This window comes from Schizosaccharomyces octosporus (genome assembly GCF_000150505.1).
Source record: "Schizosaccharomyces octosporus yFS286 unplaced genomic scaffold supercont6.2, whole genome shotgun sequence".
NCBI lineage: Eukaryota > Fungi > Ascomycota > Schizosaccharomycetes > Schizosaccharomycetales > Schizosaccharomycetaceae > Schizosaccharomyces > Schizosaccharomyces octosporus.
In genome coordinates this window covers 2,618,755-2,644,794 of record NW_013185620.1, presented here as the reverse complement: position 1 = coordinate 2,644,794, position 26,040 = coordinate 2,618,755, and the positions used below count along the sequence as shown (strand labels likewise).

At 36.9% G+C, this 26,040-nt stretch overlaps 15 protein-coding genes across 15 annotated transcripts; 8 read left to right on the top strand and 7 right to left on the bottom strand.

Moving 5' to 3' along the window:
• The first annotated feature begins 99 nt into the window (after positions 1–99).
• SOCG_00617 (COP9 signalosome complex subunit 12) lies at positions 100–2,067 on the top strand. Its single transcript, XM_013163037.1, has one exon. The coding sequence runs from the start codon at positions 627–629 to the stop codon at positions 1,902–1,904; it is 1,278 nt and encodes a 425-aa protein (XP_013018491.1). The 5' UTR covers positions 100–626; the 3' UTR covers positions 1,905–2,067.
• Positions 1,931–3,823, bottom strand: SOCG_00616 (Noc2p-Noc3p complex subunit Noc2 family protein). The gene has a single exon (XM_013163036.1). The coding sequence runs from the start codon at positions 3,745–3,747 to the stop codon at positions 2,161–2,163; it is 1,587 nt and encodes a 528-aa protein (XP_013018490.1). The 5' UTR covers positions 3,748–3,823; the 3' UTR covers positions 1,931–2,160.
• Positions 3,775–6,411, bottom strand: SOCG_00615 (uncharacterized protein). The gene has a single exon (XM_013163035.1). The coding sequence runs from the start codon at positions 5,984–5,986 to the stop codon at positions 4,037–4,039; it is 1,950 nt and encodes a 649-aa protein (XP_013018489.1). The 5' UTR covers positions 5,987–6,411; the 3' UTR covers positions 3,775–4,036.
• SOCG_00614 (uncharacterized protein) lies at positions 6,342–7,123 on the top strand. The gene is made up of 2 exons (XM_013163034.1): positions 6,342–6,644; positions 6,691–7,123. The coding sequence occupies exons 1-2, from the start codon at positions 6,505–6,507 to the stop codon at positions 6,794–6,796; spliced, it is 246 nt and encodes an 81-aa protein (XP_013018488.1). The 5' UTR covers positions 6,342–6,504; the 3' UTR covers positions 6,797–7,123.
• SOCG_00613 (GTPase Ypt4) lies at positions 6,975–8,257 on the bottom strand. The gene is made up of 2 exons (XM_013163033.1): positions 7,909–8,257; positions 6,975–7,859 (listed from the first exon to the last, which is right to left on the bottom strand). The coding sequence occupies exons 1-2, from the start codon at positions 8,006–8,008 to the stop codon at positions 7,252–7,254; spliced, it is 708 nt and encodes a 235-aa protein (XP_013018487.1). The 5' UTR covers positions 8,009–8,257; the 3' UTR covers positions 6,975–7,251.
• SOCG_00612 (DNA-directed RNA polymerase I) lies at positions 8,195–9,406 on the bottom strand. Its single transcript, XM_013163032.1, has 3 exons — positions 9,290–9,406; positions 8,710–8,863; positions 8,195–8,658 (listed from the first exon to the last, which is right to left on the bottom strand). The coding sequence occupies exons 1-3, from the start codon at positions 9,323–9,325 to the stop codon at positions 8,633–8,635; spliced, it is 216 nt and encodes a 71-aa protein (XP_013018486.1). The 5' UTR covers positions 9,326–9,406; the 3' UTR covers positions 8,195–8,632.
• Positions 9,378–12,613, top strand: SOCG_00611 (U3 snoRNP-associated protein Nan1). Its single transcript, XM_013163031.1, has 2 exons — positions 9,378–9,663; positions 9,941–12,613. Exons 1-2 carry the CDS (start codon positions 9,530–9,532, stop codon positions 12,201–12,203), a joined length of 2,397 nt encoding a protein of 798 aa, XP_013018485.1. The 5' UTR covers positions 9,378–9,529; the 3' UTR covers positions 12,204–12,613.
• A 13-nt stretch (positions 12,614–12,626) lies between these two features.
• Positions 12,627–14,028, top strand: SOCG_00610 (V-type ATPase V0 subunit C). Its single transcript, XM_013163030.1, has 5 exons — positions 12,627–12,817; positions 12,863–12,868; positions 12,910–13,041; positions 13,253–13,577; positions 13,654–14,028. Exons 1-5 carry the CDS (start codon positions 12,801–12,803, stop codon positions 13,660–13,662), a joined length of 489 nt encoding a protein of 162 aa, XP_013018484.1. The 5' UTR covers positions 12,627–12,800; the 3' UTR covers positions 13,663–14,028.
• A 320-nt stretch (positions 14,029–14,348) lies between these two features.
• Positions 14,349–16,649, bottom strand: SOCG_00609 (vitamin H transporter Vth1). The gene has a single exon (XM_013163029.1). It carries the CDS (start codon positions 16,106–16,108, stop codon positions 14,462–14,464), a length of 1,647 nt encoding a protein of 548 aa, XP_013018483.1. The 5' UTR covers positions 16,109–16,649; the 3' UTR covers positions 14,349–14,461.
• Positions 16,650–17,521: 872 nt separating this feature from the next.
• SOCG_00608 (chromatin silencing protein Clr2) lies at positions 17,522–20,482 on the top strand. The gene has a single exon (XM_013163028.1). The coding sequence runs from the start codon at positions 17,912–17,914 to the stop codon at positions 19,532–19,534; it is 1,623 nt and encodes a 540-aa protein (XP_013018482.1). The 5' UTR covers positions 17,522–17,911; the 3' UTR covers positions 19,535–20,482.
• Positions 19,635–20,497, bottom strand: SOCG_00607 (ribosomal protein subunit S18). Its single transcript, XM_013163027.1, has one exon. It carries the CDS (start codon positions 20,356–20,358, stop codon positions 19,822–19,824), a length of 537 nt encoding a protein of 178 aa, XP_013018481.1. The 5' UTR covers positions 20,359–20,497; the 3' UTR covers positions 19,635–19,821.
• A 245-nt stretch (positions 20,498–20,742) lies between these two features.
• Positions 20,743–22,084, top strand: SOCG_00606 (pig-U; the record flags this gene model as incomplete). The annotated part of the gene is made up of 2 exons (XM_013163026.1): positions 20,743–21,137; positions 21,250–22,084. 2 exons carry the CDS (start codon positions 20,743–20,745, stop codon positions 22,082–22,084), a joined length of 1,230 nt encoding a protein of 409 aa, XP_013018480.1.
• A 262-nt stretch (positions 22,085–22,346) lies between these two features.
• SOCG_00605 (ribosome biogenesis protein) lies at positions 22,347–23,110 on the top strand (the record flags this gene model as incomplete). Its single annotated transcript, XM_013163025.1, has 3 exons — positions 22,347–22,460; positions 22,548–22,619; positions 22,688–23,110. The coding sequence occupies 3 exons, from the start codon at positions 22,347–22,349 to the stop codon at positions 23,108–23,110; spliced, it is 609 nt and encodes a 202-aa protein (XP_013018479.1).
• A 356-nt stretch (positions 23,111–23,466) lies between these two features.
• On the top strand, positions 23,467–25,713 carry SOCG_00604 (OTU family cysteine protease). The gene is made up of 2 exons (XM_013163024.1): positions 23,467–24,091; positions 24,142–25,713. The coding sequence occupies exons 1-2, from the start codon at positions 23,732–23,734 to the stop codon at positions 24,682–24,684; spliced, it is 903 nt and encodes a 300-aa protein (XP_013018478.1). The 5' UTR covers positions 23,467–23,731; the 3' UTR covers positions 24,685–25,713.
• SOCG_00603 (uncharacterized protein) lies at positions 24,712–25,764 on the bottom strand. Its single transcript, XM_013163023.1, has 4 exons — positions 25,519–25,764; positions 25,368–25,381; positions 25,212–25,282; positions 24,712–25,151 (listed from the first exon to the last, which is right to left on the bottom strand). Exons 1-4 carry the CDS (start codon positions 25,608–25,610, stop codon positions 24,906–24,908), a joined length of 423 nt encoding a protein of 140 aa, XP_013018477.1. The 5' UTR covers positions 25,611–25,764; the 3' UTR covers positions 24,712–24,905.
• Positions 25,765–26,040: the final 276 nt, after the last annotated feature.

The window sequence follows — 26,040 nt, the reverse complement described above, 5'->3', positions numbered from 1 at the left end:
TTATTTTTTATTTTTCAATTTATTTGTTGTTTTGTAAATAAAAAATACGGTGCTTCCTTCTAGTACATATACTCGAATAACGCTAGATAGTGCACATATGCTATTTTCCAACTAGTTAACACTGACGTTTGGAATGATCTTGCCAAAGCCATACACCAATTTTGTCTAAATCTCTGTGAATCCGTACTGTTTTCTTTAATATGAATCAAAATAGCAAAGCCTTTGAAAATGCCCGCCGTCCTTTTCGTACCAAGAATCTCTTTACAGCATTGGGATTAGGTGGACTCGCTCTTGGCACATTCGCATACTCCATCTATAAAGTGCATCAAGACACACTTGAAGACGTTGTAATGACTCCAGAAATACGCGAAAAAATTGAGCGCGAACGCAAGCAACATCAAGAACTGCACCAGCAGAGTTCAATGAAAAATCCTCCAACTTAAGGTAACGCTGTTACTCTGGAGAACGGTCGCATAGTTCGTGGACCGTGACACTGATGAGCTCTATTTTTTGAAAATTCACTGAAAAGATCGAAAATACGTTTATAACTTCAAATATATAAAAAAATACGAAAAAAAATCGTCCTTTTTTGACCAAACACTCCTTATTTCTTCAGCGGTTTAACAATGACGACACCTCGGTTAATGCCGTTGAATATATACTTCTCTTCTATCAATAATGCTGTTTCACGATCAAATAGCATGGTATTGGCCAAGTTTCTGTCTATTCCTTGGGGAAAAGAACTTGGCGACATCCTAAACTTCGACATTCCCGGAACATATTCTTCCGATGACATATTAGGACTTACAGTACAGCGATCCATTATTCTTCGGAATTGGAGCGACTCTGTTTTGCTTCATTTAAAAGTTTTACTTGCATTATGCCGTGATCGGGACCCCGTCGCTGCATTTCGTCTTCAAGTAGATCTTGCGCAAAACATATTTCGTGAGTTTTCTGCAGGAAATTGCACTGGCGTCCATTTACCAGTGCTTTTCATAGTCTGCAAAGACTTGCGTTTTCTTGCTATCCATGCTCAGAATACTATGTTTGTTCGTAATCAACAATTACAACTCATATCCAATGATCCTGAACAGGAAAACTCACACCTCGAACTAGCTACACGACTTCTTAACAGGGCTTTTACAATATGCATCAATGATCGAGCTCCGTTAGCTATTTCACGAAAATGGGGTGCTTACTACGTTATGGGTTTATTATTTAAGCTATATTTACGCTTGGATTGTGTTCATCTGACAAACAATGTCTTGCGAGCCATGAAAGTCGTCGAGCTGCCAGACATTTCCCTATTCCCAAAGTCCCATATTGTCATCTTTCGTTATTACCTGGGTATCGTCGCCTTTCTAAATCAAAGCTATAAGAACGCATCTGCAGAACTGGAAACCGCGTTTTCCTTATGTCATAAGCAATATAACCGTAATTTGGAATTAATTCTTTCCTATTGGATCCCCACTCGAATCTTAGTCTACCATCAACTTCCTAGTCCTACATTCTTGTCTAAATACCCTTACTTAAAAAATATATACGTTCCGTTATGTCACGCCATTAAAAAAGGAAATCTTGGGGCTTTTGGTCAATGTTTAAAGAAAAATGAATCTTTGTTAGCCAAAACAAAGACGTACTTGACCTTGGAAGGGACCAGGAATTTATGCTTGCGAAATTTATTTAGGAAAACATGGATCATTCTTGAAAAATCAACTCGGCTTCCCACGTCCGTCTTTCAAACAGCCCTTAAAGTGGCTGGATCCGATTTCGATTTACTACATGTTGAGGCTATCTTGGCAAACATGATCAGTAAAGGCTATATGCGTGGCTATCTCTCTCGCGACCGTATGACTGTCGTTTTGTCTGCAAAAGATCCATTCCCCAAAAGAACTCCACTGTAATTTCCTTCCTTTGACTATGACTTAATGACTGTATAACTCTTAGACAATTGAATGTATTAAGCTTTTGAATTCCATCTAGAAATGATTATTATATTGTATTTTTATTAGTATACTTAACTTCCAAATTCCGTAATACTTATTAACCTAATGATTTTGTACCCAACCCTTTTTCCATTTAGTATCTCTAAACGGGTAAAGAATATTATCTTTTTGCTTTTCAAAGTTATTTCCTCCGCCATAGACGTTGGCTCTATAATTATTTCACAGACTTGCCAATAGGTGTGCTTCGCCAGTCAAGATCCCGCTCAAAAGCAATTACCTGTGAATGGTCTTTCTGAGTAAATTCAATATTTAATCGCTTCTGTTGAATAAACGAATACGTATCCTCTAACTTCTGCAAGAACTGAGATATACTATTTTCAGAAGTATAACGAGAAACAAAAATTCGTAACTGACTAATAACTGGAACAGCTAGTTCAGGGAATGCGATAGAATTGGAAAAAGTTGCAAAATACTCCGTCATCATTGACAGGTATGTTTTCCTAAGATTCTTACGATAGGTTTGGGAGGCTAGACATTCCTTGGGGATATGTAATGTCGTTAAAACGTCAAAGTTATAAGTTGAATCCTCCTCACGAGTTAAGTTACGGCTCTTTTTTAAAAAGAAGGGTGCCATTTCAACGAACTGTGAAGACAACGGGATATAGAGATGAGTGCTTCTACATATCCGAACTAGTGAAGAAAGAAGGCGCAACCGTAAAGGATAATATTGTTCTGTTGGAATAAGTCTCGTCGTATCCAAAATAAGATTAATCAGCTGGGGAGAAATCTCTTTGCAAATAATTTGAAGATCTTCCCATAAAAGACAAATTACCTCGGACCAAAACTGCAGAGACAAACTGAACTGCCAATTATAAATTAATTTATGAGCATCTACGCTATCGGCCTGTTTTAAACAGTTCTGCAAATGAACGTTGAGTTGCTGTGTGTAGCTTAGGAATATTTTTTTGCAAGTGTCAGGGCTCAAGGATAGTAGTTCAATCAAAAATAATTGCATCTCCTCAATGGTATCCAAACTTTCACTCTGACTCGGTGACGATTTGAAGAATGATAACAAGTGAACATAGAAGTGTTGGAATGTTGCCACTATTAATGAAGGACTAGCTTTACAGACATTATTTATAATCGTTTGAATTTGTTCACGAGAATCTGGATAAGAAATGAATATCTGACAAGTCTTTGCAATAAAATTAGGTGGAAAAGACGAAAAATTTTTGATATGTGAGACAACTTCCCCAACAGACGATAGAATCTGTATATTGCCCCTAGAAGATATAACCTCATCTAACAGGGAACTGGCAAAACTCTTCCGACAATCCTGTAAAAAGATAGAACGCTGGTCAAAATCCATCTTTGTCAGCTTCTCATTCAATTCTTGAGGTACATGCGATATTAAAGAATCAGGTTGTGAAGTACCAGACAACTTTTGACACAGTGCTATGGCAGCTTCAAGTTGTTTTATTGAGTACCCTGAAAACTGGTCTTCAGACGTCTTTTCTTTACCGTTGCCTATATGCGCGTGCTCTTGCTTTTTCACTAGATTCTCATTCTTACGCGAGGCAGCCTTCGAGGGATCTAACTTAGCGTAAAGCTCAGACACATCTTCCCTTTGAAACTGTCTGTTTGGATCATCGAAGGTTCGCTTTCCATCTTCAGTCGGTAGAGATTTCTTCGTTTTTGATTCATGACTTCTCTTTGCTTTCGCCAATTGTCTTCTTCGCTGAAGAGTATCCTTTAAATGATTTTTGTTAAACTTCTTCGTAGCTTTGCTAGCTTTCCCCATTTTGTACAAAGTTTTAAGTCCAAATCAACGTTTGGAACAAATGCGTAGTGAAAAAGTTGCACAAGTTGGTTTCCTCCAATTCTCAAACCAGGTAGCAAGAAAGGTAACATTTGAGCTATTAATTTTTTATGAAGTATGAGTTGAATTTTTCTCATAAAAATAAGTTGATATTAAATGTATTTACATAGGAATTAAATTTTTTGTTTGCATGATACTAATCATTTATAACACTAAGACTTCAGGGAGATCAACCGAAAAGTAAAAACACTCAATATGCACCAAAGAGTCATTATCGTAACCGTAAAAAAGAGAGACATCTTAAATAAATCTGATGAAGGAATATCAATGACAAGATCATTCTAAACGGGATGTAAGAAATCCGATTTATAGACAATTCATCCAAAAATCGTTTGGCAATATGAGCATCTCGTTCTCGTCCTTTGCCGAATTCGTGCATATAGGCCATATTCCAAAGGGCCATTCCAGTGGCACCTCCCTTTTCGGAAGCAATTTCGTAGTGTCTATACGCTTTCTCATAATCCTTATGTACACCAACGCCATAATAATAATAATCTCCAACTTTCAAAATTGCATCCACATCTCCTTGTGCAGCTGCTCGTGCATAAAATTCAAAAGCAAATTCATCTGACAGAATTTCATCTTGTGTGCGTTCAGGATAAAGATATCTCGTCAGTGAATCAACAAGATATTTGTTACCATCCACAAAGTATGCTGCATTGATCTCTGCAATTGAGTAACCTAACTGAGCAGAGTATAAATAATATATAAGGCTGTTTTCCCAACAATAATGATCCACCTCTCTAACTGCTAAACTCATCGTGGAGGACTTGGAACGAACTGTTTCCACAAACTCTTTATACAGCAGCGCAGCTTTCCGCTTAGACACGGAAGTTCCAATCCCATGTAAATAACAATCAGCTAATAGCTTTGATGCTAATAATACTTTTTCCTCATTTGCTAAAGTTAGGTATTGAAAAGTGTTGTCGTAATCCTCTTCTTCCAAGGATAATATCCCAAGGAAAGTGAGTGCATAACCATTTTTCATATTCGCCGCTTCCTTTATATAACTAAGACCCTTTTGAAGATCCGTTTTATTATCCAAGAGCCCATGATAAAATATATATCCCATTCCGTATAATGAGTTTGAGTCGTTATGAAGGATTCCGCGATTGAACCAACGCGAGGCATTTTCCAAGCTTCTTTTCTTTGACTCTCCAAATAATTGTATAAGACCTATATAACCTGCCGATTTTGAAAGCAAATCATCAATTTTCTCGGATGTTATGTGAATGGAGCTCTCATTCAAGAAAGATAAATCACGGTATACCTTAGCAAATATTGCTTCAGCTACCGTATGGTTTCGCCTAAATGAATGCATCCCATGGAGACGTAGCTTTGCTGCTTCAAAAAGGGTTCCAAGATCCCGTTCCTCGGGAGGATTATAAATTTCTTTAAGATAATGTCGTATGGAAATAAAGGCTCGACTAGCTGGTGAAAGAGAATAAGCTGATGCAGGCCCATAAACGCCCGATCCATCTTCGCCGGCAGTATTGTAATTAAGAATTTCTGGCCAAAGATATTGTGAAGCTGCTAACAGAAATTTCGGACCTTCTTTAGTAAGATCATCAGCAATAATTTTGTAATGCTGTGCTGCTAATGAATCAGATTTTACAGTATGCATACCGATGAGATGATGATACGCAAGAAAATGATGAGCGTCAATAGATCCCTGCTTTGCAGCTGCCTCCCAGTACATACGGGCCAAAGCTGGGTCATAAGGAGCAGTGTTGTAATAGCTCACCGAATGGTAAAATCCAAGTATTAAGTTACCCATAATGCTTCCATTCATTTTAAGTAATTGGTCGTAATAATTAAAAGCCATTCTAAAGTCTGGTTCAAAACCATAGAGGCCAAAAAAGAGTGTATTACCGAGCAAAAGGATGGCATCTGTATTATTTTCCCGTGCTGCAGATTTTAACAGACTCGCGGCATGCAGTTTTTCTTCAGTTGAAGTAAAGTCATCTTGTAATTTCTTTTTCGCTTTTTCATAACGATCTTCAACAGGAAAATTGAAGTCCTCGCTGAATGGAGCATCCTGGCTTGAAAGTCCAGTAGGGTCTACGAAGAAAAGGTCTGGTTCGCCAAAAGCGTCACTTGAATAAGAAAAAATTAATATGACTGATACAAATAGCGAAACCAAAGTCGTTGAAGCAATCATTTTGAACGACCCAAATGGATAACTGGAATTACGACGTCAGTGAATTCAGCAATCAAGAAACAAAAGAATAAAGTAAATGACTAAAGACAGGTAAAAGTAGTAAGAAATAGCAATTGTTGTTAAACGTGAAGTATGCAAGAAAACTCGATAAGGACGGTCGTACCAATCACCAAAGCGTGTCTACAGAATAGACTTTTAATTAAGCTTCCAAATTTTTCGTATCTTCAATTAGGCTATAAGATACGTGAATATAAGAAGTCGCGAAAAGGAAGACAATTATGAATACTGCGTTTTGTTTGATAGATCAGTTACTGGGTCATACCTATTCCAAAAGATATTTCAATATTTGTAAATAAAAAGAATTATTTTTAAACAAGAAAATCCGCTGTTCTAACGGAACATTCAGCATACGTGATATACGTCCCTACAATATAGTAGCTTTCTAGTGGGAGGTTTCACGTAATTTAAGTCAACCAGGTCAAAATTTGCCTAAATTGTAAAGGTTCTTTCAATTCGCAATGGAATCGAATAAAAAAAATGCTGCACCTAATTCACAGGGAAATGAAGAATCTCCTGCTAATTCAAAACCCAGCTTAAAGGATGCAGCTAAAGACCTAAAACCTCAAACAATTCATGGTCCTGGAGGAGTGCCTCTTAGGTAAATGAATTATTGCTAAGATGATTTACTAACTACTGATATGTAGCAATCCACCAAGACCTTTTTCTCATGGCGGAAGTGCTAATAGCCACTTTATGAAACTTCCTGAACATATTGACATTGTAAAGCCAAAAGAGGAGAATAAACACTGATAGCAAATATGTTTACGTTACAAGCGAGCAATATACGAATGGTAATGTTGAATAAAGGAGTTACTTTGCTAGTAACGGAAAGCGAATATGAGAATGGGCAAACTACGATTCTGTGAATGAGAATCCTGCGTACCTAATCAGTTGGTGAATATTATCCACCTATTCTACGAGTTTTGATGAACTAATTATATGACGAAATAAGATTTTGTACATCGCAAGTAGCGGTTGTTGAATTTTTTTACAATTCTTGCAGCCAGTTTGGTTGTTTGTTAGAAAAGTGATTAAATTCATTATGTAATCATCAATATTCATAACAGTAATAGCCGTAAAAGTCGTCCAGGCGCAATATATAAGTAGAATCAGCAATAGCAGACAAATTTACTCGTATGTACGTAGGATAATAAACTAAACCATACAACACGAAATACAAAAGTGAAAGAAAATGAGAGAGTTATTCATAAACAACAACGAGAACGAGTTTGTCTTTCAAGTCTTACTAGATCATCCCAATTTGTTATAGAAGCCCACCAGTTTGTAACACTCGTATTATGTGAAGGTTGTGATGCGTTCAAATCTCCGTATTGTATTCCTAGAGATTGGTCTTGGGGATCAATTTCTCCAAGTTCGATTCGCGTTAATATGGTAGATACCACTGACAAGAAACAGTCATCTACTTGACTACCAGAGAAGGCACTCGTTTCATGAGCGCTAGCAATTTGCTTGGCGGAACAGAACTCGGCGGCTTCTTCTGTACTTACTTTCCGTTGTTCGTTTAAATCGCACTTATTCCCAGCTAGAACGACGCACAAAGAAGATGGTGCCATGGCTCGTATATCTGACACCCAAGAGGACAGTTCACAGAATGATTCCTTGTTTGTAATATCATAAACGAGTACTGCTGCAGCTGCTCCCCGATAATAATTTCGTGCTACGCTTCGAAACTTTTCTTGCCCGGCAGTATCCCATAGTTGAAGTTTGATCCTTTTTTGTTGGTTTCCCATACCAACAATCACTATTCTACTAGCAAAGTCAATTCCTACTGTATGTTGGATTTCATCATTCCCTAACAGGGTTAGTATTGCTATTGCTCTTGGTCAGACTTCAAATTATACATTGCCCTTTGACAAATCTTTCTAAAAGACAGGATTTGCCAGTTCCTGAAGGTCCTGCCAATACAACTTTTACCAAATAATCATAGGACTCTTTATCCATGAGAAGAGATGCAGATGGGGGAAGAGTCAATCGTAACTTTGGCTTTTTCGTAAAGACAATATCTAGTTCTGATGACTCGTGAATTTCTGCATAATAAGATCTGATAATATTCCCAAACTATGTCTATATAAATAATAATGCTAAACAACAAAATATAAAGCACAGTATAAATTTACACATCGATTAGCTGATTATGAAACTATATAATAGACCTAAGGCTCTTTTACGACTGGAAACATAGTATACATGATTTGGAAACGGATTACAAATAAATTGCATCCTGCTAAATATGTACTGAAGTTACCAAATAACCAAAAATCAATCCAATTGGATTACCCAAACATTCTATATGCGAATTATAAGACTAAAATAAAATAAACATGAAAAATCCAACTTCCGGAAACGTCCAAATTTAATCCTGCGATTAAACAGCAACAGCTCTCGGTTTTCCATGTACCCATGAAAAACAGTTCTCATAGCTCAAAGAAACTGCATCGAAAATAAGATAAGCCATAAGCAAAGACATTTATCATAGCCTCTGATTCAAGTTATGACTATATTCTCACATATCCAAAAAAAATTCTCATTTTCCTTGGTATAATCGTTTTATTTAATATGTGGAATTTACATATTCTTTTGCTTCGAAAGAGCTACAAAATCATTAGCAACCACAAAGCTAACAACAATTATTTTTAACTTACGATTGTAACAAAGTAATTTTTCAATCAAATCGACGTGAGTAAGAATCATACGTCTACAGCAGTAGCGCTGCAAGCCCAACTTGTCCAAGGCTTCACCTTCAGTATTGTCCTCCTGAAGAAGGGTAAGATAGCTGTCCCATTTATCGCCAATAACCTAAATTTGTTAGTATTTAAATTCATGATTCGCTTTGGAATAGCATATGTTAGCATGGAAGTTCGTTCCGTTCAGAAGCGACCGTTATACAAGCCAGCACCTCTTTCTTAGAAAGTGCTACTAGAATTTGCATAATTCCAGTTATACATGCCCACAACCTAAGTACAGATATCCATCAGTCTGCCGGAACGACCATCTATTGAATACCAATACCAACTTATCGGAAATTTTCAGATAGGCTTACTATCATATATTTTCGTCAAAAAAATTTTTAACGTCTTAATTTTTCCCTCATACAATAGAAATATAATTCCCTCGACTGATGAACGCATTCAAGAGCTAGAAGACACTTCTGTAAAGAGTTTACTTAAATTCAATGCTTTTGAACCGAAAACGTTTATTTCCATCCAACAATAGCGTACTTACCTTTCCACAAGAAAAACAACGAATTGGAATAATCATTTTCCTTTTTGCTATATGTCCCGTCCCCTCTTGGTGTTTGTTGGTGGAGAGTTGAAAAACCCTCGCAGCACACTCTTCCTCCACCAAGAAAATACGGTGTGAGCAGTCGATTCATTACTATACTGAACCTATCCTTACCCAACCACCATTGCTTTATTTACCTTGTATATTTAAATCTTTTCTTAATTCCCAAGGAAAGAGACAATGGAAGAGGTGAAAAGAGCCGAAAAAGATACTTCTGCGGGTCGTAAAGAGGTAAAAGACCCTTGGACGAAACATGCCTATTTAGGAGGGCATATGGTCTCTCAGCTGCCTGCAATATATTCAAATGATAACAAGTAAGTACTTGAAAGATGGGGCATAAAGAATGCAGGTAATGAGGCAATTGGATTTGGAAGCAAAACTTTTACGCCTTTCATTATTTTCTTCAGGGCACGATATTTTACACTGTAATTGCAGCAGAATATGCGAATGTAAAAGGTTTATCAAAGTACAAATGGAGTTTCGTTTTATTTATGTACAGTTTTCGAGAAATTAGATGATGTCCTATGCCTCTTAACTTTCTAATTTAATTCATTTTTCTCATCTTTTTCTGCAATTACTAACCAAAACCAGGTTTTTGTTTATTACTTATGACACTTTTGTTGGCATATTTTCGTTAATAACTGGTGAATGCGTCAATCGAATTTTTTTCACGACACAAAATAACGATTCAACTCCGGTTGCTGTTTTGTTGTCTCCTAAAAATGGGTTTGAACTTTATCTTGTGTTCCGATCCGGATTTGTGTCTGTTCATGATTGGGCTACTACAGAACTTCTCCGTACTATGGAAATATCAACCCGTGTACATGCAGCCACGTTTTCTGGTAATACTCTTTTTGCTGTTACCGATGCTCAACCATCAAAATCTGGCCCTTCCAACGAGCGTTTCATTCTCTACGCCCTTTTACCCTCCGTGTCTGAAACTTCGTCGAGCTTAAACCCTACCTTTATCTTCAAATTCAATGACTTTGTCGCTCTTTCGAGCAGTCAAACGTCTTCCAATTGTCCTACCGTGGGTGTTTTGACCAATGACAAGGTTATGTTTGCTGTTAATGTTCCCAAGAAAAAGAAGCTTCAATCTCGTTGGGATGTCCACGAATATAAATTTAATCAACCTCAAGCGCTTACTCACATCGCTGTCCATGAGACTAAGGTAGCCGTGGCTGATAGTGAAGGCCGTATACACACCTTTTCCGATTTCACTAGTAGCCGAGTTTCCGGCCCTCGAATTATGCACTGGCATGCAAATGCTCTTGGAGGTTTGACATGGGCTTTAGATGGCGAGTATTTGGTTTCTGGTGGTCAAGAAGGCGTTTTGGTCTTGTGGACTTTGGAAACTTCACACCGTCAATTCTTGCCTCGTTTGGGTTCTTCTATACATTCCATCTCTGTCTCCAACAGTTCTGACTCTTATGCTCTGCATCTTGGAGATAACTCCTTGACCGTAATCAAAGCTGTTGACTTGACAGAACAGATCCATGTTCGTGGTATCAATCATATAATTCCTAGTTTATCCAACAAAGAAAAGTCTGAGGATGATAAGAAAGCAGCTTCTGATGTCTTTAACATTTCTACGATTAATAATCAAGGTGAAATGTTGCTTCTTTCTTCATCTTGTTTCAACGGTCATTTTGTAGCTTTACAGCAATATGACTTGAAGGCAGATGCTTGTGTCCGCAATTTTGAGGTTGCTCGTTACTCGTATGGTTCTGTTTCTAAAACAGCATCCTCTAATAATGAAACTGGTTACGTTTCCTCTGTAGCAGTTGCCAGTTCCAGTGATAATTCATATATCGCCACCCTAGATTGCTGGACAACTAATACGCTTGATCAACAGCAGAGGAAGATAAAACAGACAGCTTTGAAGTTTTGGCAATTTGATACTGTTGCTAAAACTTGGAAGTTGATGACTCGTATCGATCAGCCTCATGACAACAACCAGGGGGTTCTAGGTCTTATAGGCATGACAACTGGTAACAAATTTGTCACGTTGGGAACGGACGCGACGTTGCGTGTTTGGACTTTGATTTCTCGAACTTGGATTTGCTCGGCAGTTCGTCGTTTTGCTAACATAATAGGCCAATCTGGTTCTTCGTTTTCTCATGCTCTTGCAGGTTCATTGGACGGGTCTATTATAGCATTCGGTTTTGACGCTTGTGTACACTTGGTCCACAGCGAGACCCTTGAAACCATTTTCACCATTGAAGTTCCCCACGGTGGTCCTACTGAAAATATCAAGTTCCTTGGAGAGGAGTACTTGGTGATTGTTTCTCAACGTCGTCTCATGGTTTGGAACGTGGTTTCTATGACAGCCCAGTGGACACTCACTGGTAAATTTACCGGACTTTTGGCCACAAGTCAAAAGGGACAAGAATTTGCTGTAGTGGATACCAATTCCTCGTATTCTCGTTTGTTGATTTTTGCTAGTGATTATCCAAACTTACTTTCCTTGCATATATATAAGAATTCCCCACTGGCCTTACATTTTGCTCATGGTGCTTTTCTCCTCCTTGATGATAAATCTGCTTTGCATGCCTATGGTGGCACATTGACTAGTAAGGTTCCTGTTTCTAAGTCACCTGTAATCGAACCAACGAGATCCTTGTTAGGTGACTTTAGGTACGGTGTTTCAGCCGTCGTCAAGTCGAATAAGAATACGGCCAATGTTGAACCCATTTATAAGCGTCTCACTGCTAGTATGATTCACAATTTGTTCAATCTGCCTTCCACGTCTTCTGTAGATATGGAGAAAATGTACGACGACTTTTCACAATTGGCAGTAGGCGAACCTCTTGGTTCTCTAGGCAGTAAGGTTGCATCGATGTCTTCAAATTAAAAAGGGAAGAAGAAGATAATAATACAAAGGAAACTGGCTTAATGTTGATAAACGTATGAATGTGATGTGCCGTACTATTGAAAACTGGATATCTTTTTAAAATATGTGTCTTTTCATATATAAATAGGATAACTTGTACAACAACGACGTGTCAGAAACTTACTGGAGAAAAACTAGTTCTATTTTTTTCTTTTACGTCAATTGCTGTACACTATCCTACCAATGTGTTTAAACACGGGGTTCTCTTGGTTATGGATATTGGTTTTATAGGTTTTTTGTTTAACTATATATAGATTTGTGATAATAAGAAAATTTAGTAATTATGGATTACGGATAAGAGATCCAAAAGAAAGAATACTATTTTTGCACTACAGAATACAAGGATACTACCATACTTATGTTGTTTGTTTAACAATCTTTTTATTTTCATTTTCAATTTTCATCTGAAATTACCATAAATGTAATCTAAGATTTTGGAACTGCCTCACCCTTCCTGGTGTTTAGTACAGTAATAGCTAACACTCTTCGTCGACTTGCGAAAAACGATTCAGTACGAAACAACAACAGTACTTCTTTAGTCCATAATATATAATTAATATGCCTACGGATCTTTGGTAAGTTTAAAATGTTCAATGAAACCTGATAACTAACGGATATAGCCCTGTGTATGTCGGAATTTGATAGCGAGAGATTTCTGACCTTTTAGCTATGCTCCCTTCTTTGGTGTAATGGGATGCACCGCTGCAATTGTGTTTGCTAGTTTTGGTGCTGCTTATGGTACAGCCAAGGCCGGTGTTGGTATCAGTGCCATGGGTGTTTTGCGCCCTGACCTTATTGTGTAAGTTCTTATCGTGAAAGGTGCTTGTAAAGACACAGAACCGATGCCATTCACAGAAACTTATGCAGATTATTTTTCTGTTGGCAATTCACTAGTAGCTAATACTGCTGTAACTATATGATGATAGTTTGTCTCTTTTCAATGTCAAGGACGCTGTCGATGGTTTTTAGTTACTAATAAGTTTTTTTATGGAATGTCTAACATCCTTTAGTAAAAATACTATTCCCGTCGTCATGGCTGGTATTATTGCCATTTATGGTTTGGTCGTCTCTGTCTTAATCTCCGGTAATCTCAAGCAAACTCTTAGTCTTTACAGCGGTTTTATTCAACTCGGTGCTGGCCTTTCCGTAGGTCTGGCCGGTTTGGCTGCTGGTTTTGCTATCGGTATTGTTGGTGATGCTGGTGTTCGAGGTACTGCCCAGCAACCTCGTCTTTTTGTGGCTATGATTTTGATTCTCATTTTCGCTGAAGTTTTGGGACTTTACGGTCTTATCGTTGCTTTATTGTTGAATACTCGTGCTACTGATAATGTGACAGTATGTATAAAGGGGTTGTTTTTAGACTCCTACATTTTCTAATACGTAAATGGTGAATTTACTAACTTTCTTTTAGTGTTATTAGGGTGATTCATTATTTATCTGGAGTCAAGTTCTTTTGCTATATGATTTTATAAATGTTCAGCTTGATATTCCTTTCCACTTGAATAGATTCGCCCACTTTTTTATGTGCCCCTTTACAACACTTAGTAATCGCCCTTAACTATAGATAATTTGAGACATAATCCTTGATTCTTCCACGTCCAGACGAGCATAATATTTGCCATATGAGAAAGTGTTGCATTTACCCTCAAGTATCTAAGTCTACAAAGGTTTAAACAAAGTAAATTGGAATAGACGCCATGGGCATAGTAACTTAATATCATTTTAAATTTTTTACGATAAATCAGAATTCCTGTGATTATTGCACTTCGCGTTCGATGGTTCTTCAGCTCCGTAGTTTATTAAACCCTCTCGTACTACTTACTAGCTTCGACCAACTTGTAGTTCAATTCTTTTCCCTTTTCTATATGTTATTATCTGAGATCTGTTCAAATTAGAACACTTATAATCTAAAAATATAATGCTTTTCATAACATGCCCTCCGCGTATTTGGCTACCTTATATATATATTTCCATGATAATAGACTTTGATAGAGACAAAGGGGAGAACTTGCCAGGTAGATTACTAAACTTGAGCAAATAAAAGAATATTTTTCATCCGCTGCTTCTCCTGCGAAACTGAGTTTTTATTTGAGATACCAACATGCTGAACGCGACAATGTACAATACATTTATAGCAAATTAGGGGGTTAAAAAGAACTTTTATTGCCAAAAACATAGAAAATTATTAAAACAGTATTACTTTCTATTATTTTACATGCTCAATGAGAAACTTCCTCCTCGAAATGTGATTCATACATAACTGGCTCCTGGTCTTTAGTCTCGGTTGCCCAAAAACTTGCACGGAACTGACCGAATCTTGTCTTTTCTAAAATATAGACGATACATCCACAAACAATGGAAAGACCGATGAGTCCCATGCAAACTTCATTACTTTTGTGGTACGTGGTATCTGCAGGCCAACCTGAGTAAAGTGCGTAAGTTGTCACAACAGAACCCAAATTTCCTACACCGCTTACAAGAGCTAAGCTTGCAGCAACGCCAACATCTCCATATGAAACAACCATTACCTCGGAGCACCAAGCCATACATATAGGAACCGTAGGTCCCAAACCAAAACCAATCATCAACAAACCACCGTAGCGTGACCAGGCTGTGTGAGCGTATGTCGCAACACAAAGACCGGCTATAATTATAAGGCAGTTCGAAATAAGAAATGTGAGTCTGTAACGGAAACGATCATAAAGAGGCATAACTAGTATAATACCCAAAGCATCACAAACCCAGATGGGAGCATTTAAAAGAGAAATAGTAGTACTCGAAAACTTGGGATTAATTTGTTCTATAATCAAAGTGCAGTATCCAAAAATACCATTACCGACGCCAACAACACCAAAGTAAATCAAAACAAAAGGCCATACGCGAAGGTCCAAGCAGCATTTTAACAAATCCACCCAAGTCCATTGTTTACCCAAGTTCATACCTGACATGTAACGGCGATGCAGATGTTTTTCATTCTGATTAAACAATTGCATGCGGGTTGGAGACATGTTCTTCATCCATTCAGGAAGAGGAATATAAGATAAAATGTCTCTTCTGTTTTTTTGATAGCTATCGACCGCAGGAAGCCACCAAGGAATAGTTAGAGCTTGAGCAACAGAAACAACGCCCCAAACCAAAAACATCCATTGATAACCGTAAAGTCCACGAGTATTATCCATTTTTTGGAATCCAGCAGAAACCAAACTTACAACAGCAGCACCGATTTGGGCAGCAGTATAATACCATCCAATTCGTTTTCCCAGGTGCTGGCCCTGGTACCAACGGCTTATGTAATAAGCTAAGCCTGGCCATAAGCCAGACTCTGCGACACCCAAGAAAAATCGTAGAGCAACATATGCTTTTGCATTACCATGTTTAGTTCCCAAGACTGTATGACACAAACCAACGATACCAATGGTTAACTGAATACGAGCAACCCAAACAGAGGGTTCAACGAAAACCATCATCAAGTTGGAAGGAACCTCAAAAATTACATATCCAACATAAAAAAGAGCGAGACCTAAAGACAGAAGATGGGGAGTATAACCGGGTAATGTTTGAATGAGGCTATGGCCTTGTTTCGTATTCATAGTGAAAGAAAGCGAGACGGAAAATCGTAAGCAACAAGCTAAAAAGTAAAGAATCCAAAGACAAGGTATAATTCGGATATCACTTTTTAGGCGTAGTCTGCTTAGCCGTTTCTGTTCTTCAAGACTGAATTCCTCTTCCCCTGAAGGAGAAGAGCTTGGAATTTGACCACTGACTTCCAAATCGTTGTTACCAGAAGATTCAAATTGCTTAACAAAAGCATCTTGTTTATCATCTTTCTCCTGGTAATGGTCATGAGGAAACGAAACACTTTCCATGTTTAAAGTAATTATATGCTAAAGCCTTCACAAATAGAAAATAGAAAATATCAGAAAAAAAAGAAAAAGTCCAAAAACAAAGTCGGAGAGCTATATAGGCTATATCAACGATCCCAGCACTTCTATCACTAACGATGATAGCTTCTTGATTTAAATAGAAAGGAGATTAAAAGATTTGGAATAGAAAAGAGAGCAATCACCTGCGCAATGTATATCCAAGAAAGCTCTGACAGGTTCAAAGCTTCTATACCATATAGCAAGAGCTTGGTAGTCAGAAGAAAAAGTTTGGAAAACGATCAAACTGAACTTGATGTTGTTTAGTTATTTTTTATATCTTTTTCGTGAGAATCTGTTTGATGATCGATTCAAGAATAATATTGATTTGTAGGGAAGAAAGCCTGAGAAATAAATATTACCCACTAATATCGTATCTGATCATCGAAAATCAAGATGTAAAATATTTTCCAATTCCAGTTTATCATGAAAAAAAAAAAAAAAGAACATGTAATGATTTTATTGAAAATTGAATTTTATTCTTTTTATTGTTTTATTTAACTTTACCGTCGTAATTACATGAAACCAGGGAATCATCATGAGAATCTTTGTGAATTCTGTGGCATAGGGAAGGTCTTCAGACAAGGAAAGAAGGATTGTTATCAAAGAGGGAATGCGGTGTAAGGATACAGTTCTTTCTGCTGCAAGTTGGTACTGTGCTTTACTGCCGGTTCCATGAGTAAGAAACACTTAAATGAAAGAAACGCAAAAGCAGTCCATTGCTTCGAAGAAAAGAATGTTCAAATAAATAAGAAACAACAGATGTTTTCCTTTATGAAGGCGATCCCAATAGGATCAAGAGGAAGATAGGGATGCAGGGTTTTTTTGAAGAGTTTTCTTTTTAGGGCTTACAATGGGCGATTTCAAAAAAGAGAAAGTAATAGAAAAGAAACATATAAAGACTAGAAGGTTGTCCCGTACACAAAGGTGGACGCCTTGATTTTCTTAATATACCTTTTTTTCTCTTGTTCGTCTTCGTTATCCTCTTGCTTTTTACCAAATAAATGGTTCACGATATTCATTCCAATTTACAATTAAATATTTCGAACGTTCAATTGAAACGAAAGCCTCAAGGGCTTCGTCGGATCGGCTTAAATCAACATAACTTGGTTTCCCAAATAAATAGAATTTTTAAGTCTTATAAAGATGGATATACTTATTTAAACAAATAAGGAATGTCATATTTAGTTTTAGTTTAGCCCAATTTACTTGTCATCAATATAACATTGGTTGCAATTTGAATGTTCAATTCATATATCATCTAGGAAATTCAATTTTGAATAGTACTCCCTTAAATGTTTTAAAATTAAAAATATTTATTCCCATGTTCTATTCATGTTATTCAAGTACTTGTATATCCTTCTTTAGAAAGTGTGTACTTCTCTTCCTAGGAAGATGCACCTACCCAAACTGGACCATTTTCACAATCACAAAATCTCTAGTTTCGAGAACGACTTAACAATTAAATTTACTGGTATTTTATAATTCCTAACTCCTTTTTTTGTTTCAATGTATTATTATTAGCTTCAAGACAAATCACCTACAGCTAAATCCTTCTTTTGTTGAATTCGTTTAGGAAGCTAGTCAACAGTAAGAACGGGAAAACACATGTCTGTTCACTTTCTTGGTACTTTGTAATCTTTATTTTTGGACTCTTTTTTTATTATAATAACTAATTGTTACAACATTTAATCTCATCTGGTAGTAGGGATTCTCTTTTTCTCTTCTCAAGGAAACTAACTTCCCCATATGCCCTTCATAGCTTGTACTTGGTCGGACGGAGACCCTCGAACCTTGCCTAGTAATTCCAGTAGGACCCGTTATACTCCCTCGATTAGGCCTCTCGCTCATGATCATCCAAGACATCTTGCATTCCGAAAAACATGTGGAAACTTCCTAGCTCAACATATTTTCGGAGGTTCTGGCTCAACCCAGAAAGTACTTCATGATCTTCACCAACAATCGACTCGTGCTCCTAAACTACTTCCCAGCACACTGCCCAATACTTCGTTTACTGTTATTAACCCTATATCTACTTCATCTCAACTAAATACGAAACCAATGGTTTCTTCTCATCGGTCAAGGCCGCCTTCCAGAACAGTGTCGACTGATGAGCCCAAGGAAAATGCTCCCTCCAGATACACTTCCCGCTTAATGACGATCGAAAGTTTTGAGAATTATGTATTGGAGGCCTTGCCAAAACATTATGAAATATATCTACGTGATGGTTCTGGATCTAAGCGTGGTGAGTATTGGGTGTATGGACATCCTGGTGGTCGCCCTTTTCGATCCGTAAGCGACTTCCAGTATCACCTCTACTGGTTAGTTTCTGATTTATCAAGGAATGCAACGAATTGTTGTTGCTCACTATGTGCCAATGGTTCGATCAAACTACGAAGAAATATTCAAAAGGAATTGGAAAGGAATTTTCATGAGTGTAAAGATGATACATTTACTTGGCCATCTTCATTTAGACTCGGGGAAGTGGTATGGATTGATATAAATTTTGAAATTATTCCTGCAATTATTGTCGCTAGGAATTTGATTAATCATAATAATAATAATAACAATGATTCTTCAAATCCGCTTTTGGATGCCTACATCGAGCCGTATCAGTATCACTGCAAGGAACTAGGAAATTCGAGATTTTTCTTCGACATGGCTGCTGCCGATATTGAACCATGGGTACAAAGATCCGCAGATTTGAGTCACCCAGGCCACAGACTTGCTAATGACATCGCTCACACTTGGTGTCTTTATGGAAAATTTCAACCTATAGAAAGCAACAATGTTGAACATCTTGTCTTTAAAGATGAAAATCATTCTATTCCAATGACCGTCCTTCCTATAATCGAAGATGGACAGGAGAATTTAAACGATCACTTTCTGGGTGTTTTCTATGGAGCTGAAAAATTGTGGGTTAATGACCTTTGCATTTTGCATAACGCTTCTCTTCCCTCTCAATTTACAGGTACCTGTTTTATGTCTATCTCCGACATTTTTGTAAATATTGATGATACCGTCTGTATTCAAGGATCATTCTGGAAACAGAAAGATGCCACAGCCCAAACATTTCATCAATTTCGTGATCGTAATAAGTTGTCTCGTCGCATACAGATGGCAGAAGACATAACACGAACTGAATATACCCTTATGCATAGTGATTCTTCAGAATTTGTATGCCAGCTTGCAGATATAGCAGGCAGGTGGTATGAACCTTGGTCATTAAAAGGAAAATATCATTTTTCAACAGATCAGAAAAGACGGGTGTCATCGAGACTGGATGCAGTGGGAAATGAGAATTGGGTTGATGATGATTTTTACGAGCTTTTACTTTCAGAAATTGATCTAGTTTCACCTGTTGTTATGTGAGTTTTTTTTTCCGCTGTATATTTCCTTTTTCTCGTCCTTTCTTTACCCTGTTTATACAAGATACACCACACCGTATATGTTTACTTTTTGGAAGTCATTTTCTTTTCGTTTTTTGTTTTTTTAGGGATGGTCTAAATAAAGACATATGAAGGTTTTATATAGATTTGTATCAAAAGTGTATATCTTTTACTATCGTTCAAAATAAAGATTATGGGGAATAAATGACGACTGGTTTTAGGTAAGCATGTCCGAGTCAAGAGAGTCAGATTTAAAGTACTGAAACAACATTAAATTCTTCTTTCATTTCTTCCACGGGGGCCACCGAACTTAATGGCAGATTTGTCCATGATTTTGACAATTTTATCTCGAATTATTGAACCTTCCTGGCCTAGTAAACAATTCTGAACAGCCTCACGAGCTTGACTAAATCCTCGAAAAACAACATATAAGTTCTCAATACTTAGATTTTTCAGACGAATTTGCTCGAGGACCCTTGAGGTTACAGTATAAGCAGTATCATATCCGCGTCTCTTTCCTTTTCGAAATCCGCACGATCCAGCAGATGCTTTGAAGATAATTTTTTTATCGGGGTTGCACAGGGTGACATGAGTGTTATTCTTTAAACATTTGGCATGCAAATAGTAAGGTCTAGGAAGAAATTCGGAACCTGCCACATATGCAGGTTCCTTGTTCTTCAGCACAGGTTTTTCTGGATTAGATAAAACTGACTTCTGTAATACCTCAGTTAAATTGATTTTACCGTCGTTCCTGAGATGAGAATGGGTACCAAAACGACGCAGCCCAAGGCGCGTCAATCCCAACATTTTTCACTAGATATATATTTATAAACCTTTACAGCTCAATAATTGATGTGTTAATTCTCTGGCTGTACCAAATTTATAAATTTTCCTTTGTTTCACAGTTTTGTGTTTTCTTACTAAATTCAAACTACAGGTACACTTTGTGGTGGAAGTATTCAGTCCAAGGTAACACATATTCGATACTTACATTTCAACATCTCAACGTTGAAGTCTAAATCAAACAAACGAATTCATAAAAATATTCAAATTACTTATTCTTAGTTGTTCAACTCTTATCAAACTCATTTGAAGAAGGTAAAATTCGAGCACATGCCTTATTAACCCTGAACTTCCGAACAAGTTTACGAAACGTAAATAAGCCCACTCAACCTGCATAAAGGCAACAACATGAAGTCGAAAGAAACACTGAAATTGACGTTCATTGCTTTATTCTCCTTTCTTTTTCAATATTATCTCTCACGTTCGAGCGTTTCAGAAGCATTGTCAAAAAGAATTGAAATTGCAACTCCTATATCTAACTTTCTGCGAGTACAAGAAGGGCTTTTTCTATATCGCCGTGGACTTGATCCATACGAAGGAGGGATTTATTTTCAGTCCCCATTACTTTTGTTTCTCCATTTCACCTTTGAATTATTAGGGGGAGTCGATGCAATACGCATGCTTTATTCCTTCTTAACTGTAGCTAATGGTTGGTTTGTTTACAGTATTTCAAAGAAGTTTCAAGAGAATAGGAAACGTAGAGAACTTTATGCTGGAACTTCTTCTTTGTGGATTTATATCATGTAAGGCTTCCGTCAATGCTTCAAAGCTATTTATGTCTTCAGGACTTTTATTTCTTTTTATCTGTCCTGTTAATATACCTCAATTTCCTTAATGCACTAACCACAGTGATAGTTACCTGCTGAATCCACTTACGTTTCTTCCGACGATAGCTTGTTCAAGCGATGTTGTTTTGAATTTTTTTACGCTTACTTTTGTTTACTTTGCGATTCAAGGTTATCAAGTGGGATACGCTTGCACTACTGCCTTAAGTCTATTTATTAATCCGAGTACAATTTCTCTTGTTTTACCCAGCTACTATATCTTGAGGCGAAGCAACCAAAATGTCCATCTTTCCAAGACGCTTATTATTTTCTTATTTTACATGTCTTGTCTGGTATTTGGCTCAGCAATTCTCTTAAACTCATATAATTTTTTGATGGCTCCACTTCATGTGTATAGGAACGCTCATGACCTCTCTCCTAACATCGGACTTTGGTGGTATTTTTTTACTGAGGTTTTTGAAGAATTCCGATTGTTTTTCTTATTTGTTTTTTCTGTAGCTCCCGTCATGTTCATCATCCCAATTACCATTCGTTTGCGGAAGCTACCTTTAATTGCGACTGTCCTAATGATGGGAATACACGGCATATTCAAAATTTATCCTTCCATTGCCGATTATTCATTGTTTGTATCTCTCCTTCCTATCTTTGGAAAAGTTCAGGAAAATATGAAATACAGTCTTTTAGCAAATAATGTAATAGTTTTTGCTTTCGTTTTAGGGACAACGTTCTACCATTCCTGGATCACTCTTGGTTGTGGGAATGCAAACTTTTTTTATGCTAGCAATCTGATTCTAGCAATAGGAATCTCCCTCAAAGCGATGGATTTCTTGAGAGCAGTACTGATGATTGAGTGGAAAAGTGAGCATCCGGAAAAGAGAGATGAGTCTTTAGTACAAGTTCCTTAATTACTATATTTTAATTAACTGGGAATTCTCTATAGTAATTACCTACTCTTGTTGTCTATGCTAGTCGCCGCAATTGACATTTTTTTTTTGAAAATGGGATTATAATAAATTCCAAAGTTAATATAGTTAACGAAAAATTCTAATTATAGCTCAATCTGGGGAATTTGTTTCGTTACTAACTGTTTTCAATTTGATTCTGGACTTGCACCCTTTTCCACCACCTCCCAGTTGACGGTGGTTACTGAAGTCCTTGAGCGTATTGATGTTTAGCTCAAAAAAGTACCTAAACTCTTTCGGTTGGCAAGAGGGGAATGCCTTAAAAGAAGGTGGTCTCCTCAAACCAGTTCTGACGTCTAGAAAATATGATACTCGTGGTGTACGTGTTTGAAAAATTTACAAATGGAGAAAGACACTTCATATTTTTGGAAAATTACAAAAAGAACTATTCTAATGAATACTTTAGTTGGGTACAAAGCATGATTATGCTGATCAATGGTGGGATAATGTGTTTTCTTCACAGTTGAACTCTATCCAAGTAAACACTGGAGATGGCAATGTATGATTTGAATAATGATATTTGTTTTACTAATATATTAATAACAGGTTAAGTTGGAAACGCAAGGGACATCTACGAAGCTTGCAATGGCAAAATATCACAGTAAATATTCAGCCTTGTCGACTGTATTTCGATACGCAGGATGTCTTTCTGGAACAATTGAAGAACAAAAAGAGAAAGAAAATATGAAGAATGATGCCAATGCTGTGGCTGAAAAGCCGAAGAAAGTTAAGCACTCTACAAAAAAGTCTTCTCGGAAAGCGAAATCTGAATCTGATCGGCATAAATCTAAAGACAAGAAGCATAAAAGGAAGAGAAAAGATTTGGACGAATCGACATCATCAAAAAAGCGTAAGAAGGAAAAATCATCTCATTCAAAGTCCGATAGAAAAAAAGAAAAAAAGTCGTCTAGAAAGTCGAAAGGAAAAGATTCAGAAACTTTCAAGAAAAGGAAAATTAAAAGCGCTTAGTGTATGGGATTAATAGAAGCTGGCTTAGATAATAACAGACAGTGGATCTTTTAGATCATAATCTCCATCAGTTCCAATACTATACCATCCTGCTGGGATTAATCATTTTGATGTTTGGATCCTACCTAAGTCTTTTATTACTACGTTTCAATATTCAGGACAATGAATAATTCCTCTTCTCATTCCCTTTTTGTCTTACCTGAAAAATGCTTGATGCTTGATTTTTTTGGTTGATTCTTTTCTTTCCTTAAAATAGCATATCACAAAAAAACAGTATGTGTTTACACTGGGCATACGTTTTGCTTGAATTGCTAAAGGGAATTATGTACATTTTTAATGTAGGTTAATAGAACGGATTCTTTGGGTTTTCATTTAATATTCTATTTCACTATAAAATAATTGTTAGCAGTACTTAAAATAAGCGTTAATTACAACTAAATTCTTCGTTTGCCTTAATAATTACCAAGATTGAATTCACCTTCTCAATTGAAGTAATCAACTATTAAAATATTATTTCTTTAAAATAAAAAATGAAAAAGCAGCGAAATATAAGTCTATATACAAGGTTAAGTGTATTTTGGAAGATGTAACGTTTAAAGACCTGAACATAGCCAATATTTAATGATGGAGGAATTGTTCAGTAAACAGAGAGAAGAGTATAAACAGCTTCAAACTTCTATTGCAACTCTCAGGAGGCAAGCTAAAGAGGGAAATAAAAAGCAAAAGAAGCAAGTTCAACAAAAAATTGCCGACATGGAAGCCGATCTGTCTCAGAGACACGCTCATGAAAGAATGGATCTTGAACGAACGGAGGAGCCACAAGAAGGAAATGATCAAGATGATCTTGTTACTACATTACTAAAACAAATGGAATCAACAAGTTTAGACAAGCCCAAGAAGTCACCTGAAAATCTAAAGGACGAACCAGCAGAACAGCCCAAGGAAACTAAGAAGCCAAGAAATCGACAAAAAGAACGTCTTGTATGTTTAAGGAAAGTTTTACTTGTGCCAGAATTACTAACGTTTATTAGGAACGTAGGAAGGCAGAATTACAGCAATTGAGTGCACAAGCAGAAAAAGAACATGCAGGCACAGTTGATAAACAAAAAGTTGAAAAAGATAAGCTTTCAAAAATCCTTTCGGATTCAGGGTTGGTTGCCGTTGATATCACTCCGGATGGCCATTGTCTATTCGCATCCATTTCTCATCAACTCAACTATCATTTTAATATTAAGTTAAATTATCAACAGCTCCGTGATCATGCTGCAAACTATATTCATAAGCATGGAGATGAATATTCAGGTTTCTTACTTGATGAAGACACAGGGGAAGTAATGTCAGTGGAACAATACTGCAATGAAATACGGAGAACCGGAAAATGGGGAGGTGATATTGAAATTCAAGCTCTTGCTAATGACCTTCAAGTTCCTATCCACGTATACAATACGGATGGGCCTGTTATAAAATTTGAGCCTCAAGAAGCGAAGCATACAACGCCCGTGTGTATCGCATACTATCAACACTTATACGGATTAGGTGCTCACTATAATAGCTTGGTGTACAATAGTAAATAAAGCAAAAAAGAATCTGTCCTTTGGACAGGCGTAAAATGCTGAATGCTAGTTTTATGAAAGTTTTGTATTGCTAGCGCTAGATAATCACATTTTATTTTATTTTATTTTTTCTGGAAAACCATGCAGTGACGTTCACTGTAGAACAAATTCATAATAACAGATGCTTGGGTCATTGACGAAGAAAGAAATTGATAATAACATTACTCTTCCGATTACGGTTCCTATGAATAGGGAGGAAGCGGCTCCTCAGAATGCCTCTGGGGCTTTGAATTCGATTGGCCTTGTGATGGATCCGAGCCGCCAGATTCATAGCACGGCTGTTGTATCGTTGTTGCAGGATGGGGATATTGTATGCCAGGATTCCCTTGTAATCTCGAACCCTGCAGACGAGGTTCGTCTTTAATTTTCGTTTCAATCAAGTGCTTGTTAGTACGTTCCCACCATCCACAAACGGAGCATCGTAAAGCCTAAGACTACGTCAGCTTGCAAAAGGCATCAAGTTTAAATTTCAGACGTATCAAACTTACTTTCGTGGTATAGACAGGGAGGATAGGCAAAATGATAAGGGATAGTGTTTTCCAATGTCGACAAACACGAACTATGAATTCGATCAATTAGCAATGCTTTCCTAAAAGGCTACGCTGATATAAGGAAGCAAGAAAGTGACCTTTGGGGTATCGTACCTGATTTATTGAAACTAGAAATGGTCAGTAACTCTATTATTCAAGAATCTTAGCACTCTTGTTTCCTATAAATAATGCCAAAGGATGAGATTTTTAGAGAGGTAATGGTCTTGTTCCTTTTGTTTAAGTTTCAAGACTATTGTTAACATACCATCTTGGACAAGTCAGTAAAAGTTTTGCATATTTACTCTTATTATGCCAAAAATCCTGGAGTCCAAGAGGAAGAAAGAAAAAGAAGAACATAATATATTTCTATGTTTTCTTTAGATTAATGTAAAAGCAATTGGTTAAAGAAAGAAGCATTTCCCTAGGAACGTAAGCATTGTCATTATGAACAAATATTTCCCTAAAGAGGAGTAAGGCTTGGGTCCTAAGTTGAATGTAGCTCTGTATACTTATATTATAATTGATTATTATATTGTAGTAATTTAAGAAGATATAAATGTAGAAGGCTTGCTATTTATACCTGTGGTTCTATAGGATTCAAATTGTCTTTATCATAAACAACAAATAAAAACATAAATAATTATTCGTATATATTGCCTTAATCAGTTATGAAGAAAGGTAAAGATGGGTTTCTTGGCTTCACCTGAAGACGAATTTTACTGAGATATTCGGCTTGTTTGCTTTGTCGCAAATTTTCAAAAGTTCAATGTATCCAAAATAGTCAAGT